Source organism: Palaemon carinicauda, chromosome 24 (assembly GCF_036898095.1).
Source record: "Palaemon carinicauda isolate YSFRI2023 chromosome 24, ASM3689809v2, whole genome shotgun sequence".
In the NCBI taxonomy this organism is placed as follows: domain Eukaryota; kingdom Metazoa; phylum Arthropoda; class Malacostraca; order Decapoda; family Palaemonidae; genus Palaemon; species Palaemon carinicauda.
The window spans coordinates 107048543-107061042 of record NC_090748.1 but is presented as its reverse complement, the minus strand read 5'-3'; the positions used below and the strand labels follow the sequence as shown (position 1 = coordinate 107061042).

Below are 12500 nucleotides of genomic sequence, written 5' to 3'. Positions count from 1 at the left end.
TCTAGCCGCCCGGTTTTACACATTTTGAAGCTTTCTTAGTAGTGTATTGGGCAATTTGTAGTACCGAGAATTGCAATAATCAAGCCTTGATATTACGTGACTCATCACTAACATTTTTGTACTGCCCTCTGTTAAATATTTTCTAATAAATGCTATGTTTCTCAGGTGATAGTTACACACTTTCACTGTGTTCACTATTTGATCCCTCATTGACAAATTACAATCTATCAGTACACCTAAATTTTTCACAACTGGCACAATCCTAACATCAGCATCACCAATTTGTATACTTTGAAATAACTGGCAATTCTTCAAAGCCACCTTTGTGCCAAAAAACATACATTCTGTTTTATCATCATTTAATTTAAGCTTTTTCCTCTGCATCCATGTTTTTATTTAAGTTATTATCTCATCAATTTTCTTCTTTGTATCTTGTGTTCTTGAAATTGAAAGGTAGAACTGAGTATCATCTGCATGTAGTTTAAAGCCCACTTTTTGTTTTTTCATGATGTGTGATAGCTCGATAGTATATATGTTGAACAAGATAGGGCCCAGAACACTACCCTATGGTACACCTTTCATAAGAATTTTCTCACTGGATCGGTTTCCAGAAACTTCTACAATAGTCTTCCTGTTCGTCAAGTAGCTTCGCAAAAATTCCAGTGCTTCCTCAGTCACTCCAATGGACTTTAAGTCGTCAAGTAAGTACTCGTGCACAACAGTATCGAAAGCAGCACTAAGATCTAACATAATCAAAATTCCACACTTTCCCTCATCAAGAAGACCTATCATATCATTCATTATTGAGCATAAGGTAGTTTCTGTAGAGTAATTAGCTCTGTATGCCGATTGATTTTCAGGGAATACCTCTAACTCATCAATATGCGCCCATAATTGCTCACTTATGATTTTTTCAATAAGCTTCGACATGTAGGATAAATTTGAAATGGGCATATATGAATTTAGTTCGTTTACATCACCTTTTCCTTTGTATATTTGTTTGATCAACGCAGTTTTTTTCACAGCTAGGAAAACAGGATTGTGATATACTTAGGTTAATTATATTCAGGTAAATATTATATACAACTCACTTGTTTGGAGCTTCACTTATTGAACTGTTTGGGAAAGGGTCGTTTCCACAATATTTATTCTTCATCTCTCTCTTAACCTTTAACAAGTCGCACATATTTATTTCCTTAAATTTTATTAACTTCTTACCCTCCTTCACTGGCATAACTGACTGTCCTTATAAGTGATTTTAGGGGAAACCTCTATAAATTTTATAATTTTTTTTCATTGAAGAAAATAGCAAATTCCTCTGCACAGATATTATCAGGCTAAACATATTTTTTTCTTTAATCCCATCAAATCATCTAGGTTTTTGTGAAACTCCCTCATGTTATTAGTTTTTTACTTTCGCCGTTGTAGAATTTTCTTTTATTTTTTTCTAACAGGATGTTATAGTCATTTCTGGCCTTATTATATAGATTTCTGGCTTGTGAGGATTTGGCTCTTTTCTATCTACTTTCCATCTTACGTCTGTGTCTTTTTGCCTTTAATATCTCACTATTATACCATCTAACATTTTCGTGTACAACTATTTGCTTGCTCTTTATAGGACACTTGGTATCATACATTTTTCCAAAATTGTCATTACATTTCTTGGTATAACACCCAACACATTCTCTATCTACCATATGTTCACATTGCATGTTCTCACAAGACATTTGCGCTACCCCAGCTTCAATAAAATTCTCAGCATCGAAATTTTCCCGTTCCCTATATGTGATCCATTTCTTCAATACTCTGATGCAATTTATATCAACATCAAAAGTGATGAGTTTATATGTTTTTGAGATCTCAAAGTCTGGTTCCACTTCAAGGTTTCTCATTAGATTTACCGATCTAAACAACTTGATGTGGTTGGATATTCTACTTTTCCCTAATCAAGAAACTCGTCTTGGATAATCCATCTTCTGCGTTGACTTTTCAAGAGCGAAACTAAATTCCAAATACATTTCATAAATAATCTTGAAAGTACAATTTACATCCCATATACACATACAAACACACACACACACACACGCACCTATCTATCTATCTATATTTATCTATATATAACATACATATACATTATATATATATATATATATATATATATATATATATATATATATATATATATATATATATATATATATACATATACATATACATATACATATATACATTATATATATACATATATATATACATATACATATACATATACATATACATACATACATACATACATACATACATATATATATATATATATATATATATATATATATATATATATATATATATATATATATATATATATAATCAAAGTGAAAGGAAGACAAGACTTGCATTAATGTTTATCGAAAGATATACTGCTCAAAAGAAAAAAATACAATATACGACTAAACTATAAATCTAACATGTAATACCACCCTTTTATAAACTGCAGCAAATAGGACCTTGACCTCCATTAAGAAATAACTATCCTTTCGAAGAGGTCACGTTTTGACCAACATCAAGCACTTCACGTGTGCATCGAAAGGGGTGACGTCATCAGCCACGTGACCAAAGGTTGGTGTCGAGTTGGCAGAAGGAGTGGGTCCTACCGAAATTGTTTAAGAAGAAAATCTCATTTTGGAGTCATTAATCTTTGAGTCTTTGAGATACAAAGAGAGAGAGAGAGAGAGAGAGAGAGAGAGAGAGAGAGAGAGAGAGAGAGAGAGAGAGAGAGAGGGGGGGGATACTGAGGGAGAGGTGAGAGAGGGAGTTATTGAGGGAGAGGTGAGAGAGGGAGTTATTGAGGGAGAGGTGAGAGAGGGGGTTATTGAGGGTGAGATGAGAGAGGGGGTTATTGAGGGAGATATGAGAGAGCGGGTTATTGAGGGTGAGATGAAAGAGGGGGTTGGTTATTGAGGGAGATATGAGAGAGGGGGTTATTGAGGGTGAGATGAAAGAGGGGGTTATTGAGGGAGATATGAGAGAGGGGGTTATTGAGGGAGATATGAGAGAGGGGGTTATTGAGGGTGAGATGAAAGAGGGGGTTGGTTATTGAGGGAGATATGAGAGAGGGGGTTATTGAGGGTGAGATGAAAGAGGGGGTTATTGAGGGAGATATGAGAGAGGGGGTTATTGAGGGTGAGATGAAAGAGGGGGTTGGTTATTGAGGGAGATATGAGAGAGGGGGTTATTGAGGGAGATATGAGAGAGGGGGTTATTGAGGGTGAGATGAAAGAGGGGGTTGGTTATTGAGGGAGATATGAGAGAGGGGGTTATTGAGGGTGAGATGAAAGAGGGGGTTATTGAGGGAGATATGAGAGAGTTGGTTATTGAGGGAGATATGAGAGAGGGGGTTATTGAGGGTGAGATGAAAGAGGGGGTTATTGAGGGAGATATGAGAGAGGGGGTTATTGAGGGTGAGATGAAAGAGGGGGTTATTGAGGGAGATATGAGAGAGGGGGTTATTGAGGGTGAGATGAAAGAGGGAGTTGGTTATTGAGGGAGATATGAGAGAGGGGGTTATTGAGGGTGAGATGAAACAAGGGGTTATTGAGGGAGATATGAGAGAGGGGGTTATTGAGGGTGAGATGAAAGAGGGGGTTATTGAGGGAGATATGAGAGAGGGGGTTATTGAGGGAGATATGAAAGAGGGGGTTATTAAGGGTGAGATGAGAGAGGAAGTTATTGAGGGAGAGATGAGAGAGGGGGTTATTGAGGGAGAGATGAGAGATGGTTATTGAGGGAGATATGAGAGAGGGGGTTATTGAGGGTGAGATGAAAGAGGGGGTTATTGAGGGAGATATGAGAGAGGGGGTTATTGAGGGTGAGATGAAAGAGGGAGTTGGTTATTGAGGGAGATATGAGAGAGGGGGTTATTGAGGGTGAGATGAAAGAGGGGGTTATTGAGGGAGATATGAGAGAGGGGGTTATTGAGGGAGATATGAAAGAGGGGGTTATTAAGGGTGAGATGAGAGAGGAAGTTATTGAGGGAGAGATGAGAGAGGGGGTTATTGAGGGAGAGATGAGAGATGGTTATTGAGGGAGAGAGGGGGTTATTGAAGGAGAGGGGGGGTTATTGAGGGTGAGATGAGAGAGGGAGTTATTGAGGGAGATATGAGAGAGGGGGTTATTGAGGGTAAGATGAGAGAGGGAGTTATTGAGGGAGAGATGAGAGAGGGAGTTATTGAGGGAGATATGAGAGAGGGGGTTATTGAGGGTGAGATGAGAGAGGGAGTTATTGAGGGAGATATGAGAGAGGGAGTTATTGAGGGAGAGATGAGAGAGGGAGTTATTGAGGGAGAGATGAGAGAGGGGGTTGTTGAGGGAGAGATGAGAGAGGGGGTTATTGAGGGTGAGATGAGAGAGGGGGTTATTGAGGGAGAGATGAGAGAGGGGGTTATTGAGGGTGAGATGAAAGAGGGGGTTGGTTATTGAGGGAGATATGAGAGAGGGGGTTATTGAGGGTGAGATGAAAGAGGGGGTTATTGAGGGAGATATGAGAGAGGGGGTTATTGAGGGAGATATGAAAGAGGGGGTTATTAAGGGTGAGATGAGAGAGGAAGTTATTGAGGGAGAGATGAGAGAGGGGGTTATTGAGGGAGAGATGAGAGATGGTTATTGAGGGAGAGAGGGGGTTATTGAAGGAGAGGGGGGGTTATTGAGGGTGAGATGAGAGAGGGAGTTATTGAGGGAGATATGAGAGAGGGGGTTATTGAGGGTAAGATGAGAGAGGGAGTTATTGAGGGAGAGATGAGAGAGGGAGTTATTGAGGGAGATATGAGAGAGGGGGTTATTGAGGGTGAGATGAGAGAGGGAGTTATTGAGGGAGAGATGAGAGAGGGAGTTATTGAGGGAGAGATGAGAGAGGGGGTTATTGAGGGTGAGATGAGAGAGGGGGTTATTGAGGGAGAGATGAGAGAGGGGGTTATTGAGGGTGAGATGAAAGAGGGGGTTGGTTATTGAGGGAGATATGAGAGAGTGGGTTATTGAAGGGGAGATGAAAGAGGGGGTTATTGAGGGTGAGACGAAAGAGGGGCTCACTGAGGGAGAGATAAGAGAGGAGGAAATGGAGGGAGAGATAAGAGAGGGGCTCACTAAGGGAGAGATGAGAGAGGGGGATATTGAGGGAGATGAGAGAGGGGGATACTGAGGGAGATGAGAGAGGGGGATACTGAGGGAGAGAGGAAAGAGGGAGAATTGCGTTTGTTGGTTATCGTAATTTACAGATTCATCTTAAGGAACTAGTTCCTGTTCGTCTTGCTTTGCTTAAAAGGTTCCTGAAGAAATCTGGTCAGGTATTATACGTGGTTTTGCACGTGACCTGTTCTAAGCGGGGCAGGTATACTCTACACGTGGCTTATGCCAACCCGCCCCCCCCCCCTCTCTCTCTCTCTCTCTCTCTCTCTCTCTCTCTCTCCCTCTCTCTCTCTCTCTCTCTCTCTCTCTCAAATTCCAACCTTTAAAACTAGAATGAAATATAAGATGTAAATAAGATCAGAAACTTGAATTTAAAAAAAAGAATTCTTGCCCAAAACCAGAAATTTCTGAAAAAAAAAAAATTCAAGATGGCGTCTCTTAAACCTATTTGCTGCTCGGCGTCCAGATGAAACCAGAATAAACCGGTATGAACTTAATTTGAATTGGCAAACAAAAGTTTAGTCTTTTGGTAATCTAATGGTGTTTAGCCGAATCCTAGACATAATAAGATTTCTTTTCTTATAAATATATAGTGATCATAGCTCTTCAGCAATGCCCTGAGATGTATCTGAAGCTAATAGTGTTTGTCAAAAGTTTGTCATAAGTCAATTAAGATTTCTTTTCTGATAAAATATATAGTGATCATAGCTCTTCAGCAATGGCCTGACATATTTCTGAAGGCTAATAGTGTTTGTCAAAAGTTTGTCATAAGTCAATTAAGATTACTTTTCTGATAATATATATAGTGATCATAGTTCTTCAGCAATGGCCTGACATGTTTCTGAAGGCTAATAGTGTTTGTCAAGAGTTTGTCACAAGTCAATTAAGATTACTTTTCTGACAATATATATAGTGATCATAGTTCTTCAGGCAGTGGCTTATGTTTGAAGGCTAATTTGCTTTGCAACCTAGAGCCCATCACGTGTAATTTGCATCCTTTATAAGCGGGTTGTTTTCGCCTGGAATGATAGCTTATGCCATGGCCAAGGAGTTCCAGATTTCTCCATATTAGAATGGACTAAGACATCCGAAGGACTGAAGATGTGAAGGCTTTCAGGAAGAACAGGAAGACTTTGTTTTCTTATTTTAAAGGTTCAAAGGCCACTCATGAATGGCAAGGGACACTGACAATGCCTCACCAAGTTGGTGAATGTCCTGGAGTCTGGCCATATATTATATGATCAGCGCCCAAGCCCCCTCTCCATCCAAGCTAGGACTAGGAAAGGCCATGTAATGGCTGATGATGACTCAGCAGATAGACCTATATGCTTCCCCAAACCCTCCAACCTAAGCTCATAAGGATGGTAAGATTGCAGACACTAAAGGTACTAGAGGGTTTGAGCCGGAATCGAACCCGCGACTGGCAAACACCAGACAGAGACGTTACCAATCAGACCACAGCAACTAATATAATGGACTTGACCAAGAACTATAGGCCTTGCCTTTGACAACTAATATGGAATACTCTGTGTGATACTAAATAACTAAAAACAGGTCAACCTGCTGAGTCATCAGCAGCCATTGCCTGTCCCTCCTTGGTCCTAACATAGATGGAGAGAGGCCTTGGGAGCTGATCATATGTATATATGCTCAGTCTCTAAGGCATTGTCCTGTGTACTAGGGCAGTGTCACTGTTCCTAGCCTCTGTCATTCATGAGCTATCTATAAGACTTTTAATACGGTGTGTGATACTCTAAATACCTAAGAATGTATACGAAACACAGATCTTGTAGGTCCTATAGTATGTAGGTTTCTTCCGTGTGATAGGACCAGGAAAACAGTCCTCAAAGTAAGCAAAGTAAGATTAAGCAAAGTAAGATTAAGCCAAGTAAGATATTAAAAATAGCAGTGATCATAATGGAAGCGTTGTTGATTAAACTTCAGAACTTGAAACTCCTTCTGTTGGGGAACTTTATACACGGAAGCTATTCGGTTATCTGGTTGCAAATTCATTGGAGGGAGAAAAGATGTTTATCTTGGGCAAAGCAAGCCAATATCTAGATAGATAGATAGAAAGATAAGTAGATAGATAAAGATTGTAACATGTGGTATGAAGCGAAAGTTTTAGAATCTGTAAAATATATGTACTTAAGAATGCAAATCTCTCTCTCTCTCTCTCTCTCTCTCTCTCTCTCTCTCTCTCTCTCTCTCTCTCTCTCTCTCTCTCTCTCTCTCTCTCTCTCTCTCTCATAAGAAATATGTGATAAATTCGTAATAAAAACCAATAAAGTTATGGATATTTTGTAAGAAAATTAACGAACATTTTGTGGAAAGATACATATATATATATATATATATATATATATATATATATATATATATATATATATATATATATATATATATATATATATATATGTATATATATATATATATATATATATATATATATATATATATATATATATATATATATATGTATATTACATATATATATATATATATATATATATATATATATATATATATATATATATATATATATGTATATTACATATATATATATATATATATATATATATATATATATATATATATATATATATATATATATATATATAAGCACTTAAAACCGTAAATATATTAAACTAATTTTGAGAAAAGATTTAAGAGAATAAACATAGTTTAATTTGTAGTCACATTTACCACAGCAGTTTTGCCGAATGGGTTAGTCTAAAAATCCCTAAAACTCATGATAAAAAATCCCCAAAATAACCCAAAAATCCACAAAATAACCCAAAAATCCCCATTTCCACACATACTTTCTTATTTTCATGTAAGCTTTACTAATATAGAAATTACTCCCTATACTTCATATACAGGAGGTACAAGTAAACTAACTAGTAAACTGATTGCAACAATATAAAGGTTTACTCATTTTTGTTTCTTTTTCATCGAAATTTGAACAGAATATCCATATCAGACATACAAAATCCCCAAAATCCAGGGATAAATCCCCTTAGAGTTCTCTTCCCTGAGGGTACACTCGGGCACGCTATTCTATGGAATTTCTCTTCCTCTTTTGTTAAAGTTTTTATAGTGTATATAGGAAATATTTTAATGTTACTTTTCTTAAATTATTCTATTTTTCCTTGTTTCCTTTCCGCACAGGGCTATTTTCCCTGCTGGAGCCCCTGGGGTTATAGCATCCTGCTTTTCCAACTAGGGCTGTAGCTTAGCAAGTAATAATAATAACAATAATAATAACAATAATAATAATAATAATAATAATAATAATAATAATCTGGCAACACTGCACCAGAGTTCAGTCAGTACATTGCATTCACTTATGGAGGTAACTTCAGCCTTGAATTTCATGACTTGTAGGTCTAGTTAATAAATTTGTTCATGAAGTACTCTGTTTGATTCTGTGATTTTCTACCGTACGGATTGTTTTTTTATTGATTTTGTATTTCATATCATGAAAATAAATACGTTAATACAGCAAAATTTTCATTTTATCATTATTATTATTATCATTATTATTATTATTATTATTATTATTCCTAGCTAAGCTACAACCCAAGTTGGAAAAGCAAGATACTAATAAGCCCAAGGCTCCAAAAGGGAAAAATAGCTCAGTGAGGAAAGGAAATCAAGAAATAAATAAAGGATATAAGAAGTAATGAAAAATTAAGATAAAATATTCAAAAAAAAAAAAAAAAATAAAAACACTAAAACAGATATTTCATATATAAACTATAAAAAGACTCAAGTCAGCCTGTTCAACATAAAAACATTTGCTGCAAGTTTGAACTTTCGAAGTTGCCTTAAGATTTGAATTATTCTTTCAGACTGAAGTAGCACTCAGATAGATGATATTTGTTGAGAAATCTAAATAAATTTAGTTACTTTTATAAATCTAAGAGATTAAATGCAAGTCTGATTAGCAAGCAACCTTTAGCCCAGAATATTCTAATGTTATATTATTGCTTTAATGTATAATAAAACCACTATTCTATTTTCCAATTAGAGACGTCCATTTACCGTTTATTTTTTTTTCTCTCGTAATTCTCCTAACGATGACAAGCACAAGCACAAGCTGCTTGCTTTGAGTCCGTGACCTCGAGAGAGAGAGAGAGAGAGAGAGAGAGAGAGAGAGAGAGAGAGAGAGAGAGAGAGAGAGAGACTAGTTTGTGTAGGAAATATTTATTTTAATGTTGTTACCGATCTTAAAAGAATTTATTTTTCCTTGTTTCCTTTCCTCACTGGGCTATTTTCCCTGTTGGGGCCCTTGGGCTTATATTATCCTGCTTTTCCAACCATGGTTGTAGCTTAGCAAGTAATAATAATGATAAAAAAGTGCAATAAAGCTACAGAATCCGTATTCTACATAAATCAAATGTTTAATATATTAAGCAAACGAACGATGCTGCAAGATAAAAAATTCCGATTAATCAAATTTATAATATTTTCTCTACATACATTTGGTAATAGAGGTTATTAAGAAAGAACAAAGAATGAACTTCGAAATAGATTATTATATTGAATCTATAGAGACATTTTCCTCAACCACTTAATCCGGAGCTATTTCTATGCGTAGCGAACGCGCCCAGAAAACACTGCATATAAGCTAATGCAATTACTGGTCTCTAAAAGGAAGTCGACCAAGAGATGCAAGACAGGATGATAAGATTTTAAGATGCAATTGCAAACTGTCTGTGAATAAGCATCTGCAGTTAAATTGTTTTTTTCACTTCAACAAAAACAACATCAAATGCATCCGTTTCTAGTCCACAGCAGGGCAAAAGCCTAAGACATGTCTTTATTCATGTCATGGGATTGACCAGTTTGATGAAGGAGGTGCCTTTCACTTCAACAATAACAACGATATTAACAACGACAACAGCAACAACAAATGCATCCGTTTCTAGTCCACTGCAGGGCAAAGACCTCAGATATGTGTTTATTCATGCCATGGGAATGATCAGTTTAATGAAGAAGGTACATTTTACTTCAACAAAAACAGCAACAAATTTATCCATTTCTAGTCCACTGTAGGACAAACAACTCAATCATATGTTTATTCATGTCATGGGATTGGCCAGTATGAAGAAGGAGGTGAATTTCACTCCAACAACAACAGCAACAACAACAACAACGACAATAACTACAACAACAACAGCAATAATAACAAAAACAACTATTTCTATACCACTACAGGACAAAGGCCTCAGATATCTTTAATCCTGTCTTTGGTTTGTCCAGTTTACATCACCACGCTGGCCACTGCGAATTGGTGAATGTTGGAGACTTCTCTGATCCCTCACAGCAAACCAACCTAGTATGGGTAGCCAGGACTAGTACAGCTTTGCTGATCATGACAATACACAAACTCTTACACCGCGTTAAGGTATCCCCACTAAAAAGGGTCTTTGAAAATTATCCCTTTGATATAGGCCTGATATAATAAAAGGATTTACGTGTGTTTGTGCATGTGTACTTGCTAACTATGTTAAAAGGTTTTTACACTTTATTGAGTAATCAATTTGTTTCTTTGAAAAATAATTATGAAATACTTTGACAATTCTTATTGAGATATGTCAAATTTTCACAGTATTGGATGCTCGAAACAAAGTAACATGCATTTGAAGAATTTTAAAGTAAGAGAATGTAATTATAAGCATTGGTATATATAAGAAAAAATGTGAAACTAATTTCTAGAAAATTACTGTATCATGCAAATTAATCCGGGACTTATGGTGATCCTTTCCTTCATAATGATATATATATATATATATATATATATATATTATATATATATATATATATAATATAATATATATATATATATATATATATATATATATATCATATATCATATATCATATATCATATATCATATATCATATATCATATATCATATATCATATATCATATATCATATATCATATATCATATATCATATATCATATATCATATATATATATATATATATATATATATATTATATATATATATATATATATATATATATATATATATATATATATACTGTACATACATACATACAGTATATACACACATGCAAATGTGTATCTTTAAGTTCGTATGTAACTACTTATGAACGTCGGACATTATACTACATCAACAATACAAATTATACCCTTTAACAAATGCAATGATGTATCTGTTTATCAGTGAGTAGCGGCCCCAGTTATGGCATTGAAGAGAGAGAGAGAGAGAGAGAGAGAGAGAGAGAGAGAGAGAGAGAGAGAGAGAGAGAGAGAGAGAGAGAGAGAGAGAGGAGAGAGAGAGAGAGAACCTCCAACGTGGCAAGGTGCCTTTGAAGCTACGCTTTTGCAAACCTGATATTAGATTTCGCTAGCTACTTGAATTCTTTTTTTATTATTATTATTTCTTATTGAAATGTATTTTCTAAATCTTTATCATGATTATTTTCTTATCCGAAAGTTATCCATTTGAATATTTTTATAATCGTTTTTATCCATGTTTTATCGAATTAACCTTTTTCTATTTTTCTTTATTATTTCTTAGTGAAATATATTTTCTAAATCTTTATCATGATTTTTTTCTCATCCGAAAGTTGTTAGAAATTTGAATATTTTTATTATATTTTTTATTCATGTTGTATCGAAGTAATCCTTTTAATATATTTTTTTTTATTACATATTTATTACATATTTTCTAAATCTTCATGATTTTTTTCTCATCCGAAAGTTATTAGAGATTTGAATATTTTTGTTATCGTTTTTATATATGTTGTATCGAATTAATCTTTTTTATATTTTTTTTGTTTCTTAGTGAAATGTATTTTCTTTATCTTTATCGTAATTATTTTCTCATCGGAAATATATTCAATCTTTAAATATGTTTAATCTCGTTTTTATTCATTTTTTTTTAACCCTGACTTTCACTCCCCCTTTATGTGAACCATATGTTGTATTGCTCTGTAAATATTGCATTTTATTTAAAATATCTTATTAATATAAAAAATTATATTAATTTTAAATGAAACTCCTTCAAGGTTTTTATCATAATAAATGTTTTAAAAGTATTATAAATCTTTTACAAATATTAACGGTCTGGACCATGTGTTATATTGTTCTGTAAATATTGTATTTTATCTTAAAACGTCTGTTATTAAAATAAAAATTTGTATAATTCTAAATAAAATTTCTTAAATATTTAAATATTATAAATGTTTTACAAATTTTAACGATCTGAATCATGTCTTATATTGCTCTGAGAATATTGTATTTAAAAAAAAGTCTTATTCTAATAAAAATTTATATAAT

The 12500-nt window shown here is 34.7% G+C and overlaps 2 protein-coding genes across 2 annotated transcripts in view; both read left to right on the top strand.

Moving 5' to 3' along the window:
• The first annotated feature begins 4131 nt into the window (after positions 1-4131).
• On the top strand, positions 4132-4479 carry LOC137618543 (high mobility group nucleosome-binding domain-containing protein 5-like). The gene has a single exon (XM_068348701.1). It carries the CDS (start codon positions 4132-4134, stop codon positions 4477-4479), a length of 348 nt encoding a protein of 115 aa, XP_068204802.1.
• A 234-nt stretch (positions 4480-4713) lies between these two features.
• The window catches only part of LOC137618542 (high mobility group nucleosome-binding domain-containing protein 5-like), a 9266-nt gene continuing 1479 nt past the window's right edge, over positions 4714-12500 (top strand). Inside the window, exon 1 of the mRNA XM_068348700.1 lies at positions 4714-4995. Within this exon, the coding sequence (XP_068204801.1) occupies positions 4714-4995 (282 nt within the window). The remainder of the gene's footprint in view (positions 4996-12500) is intronic.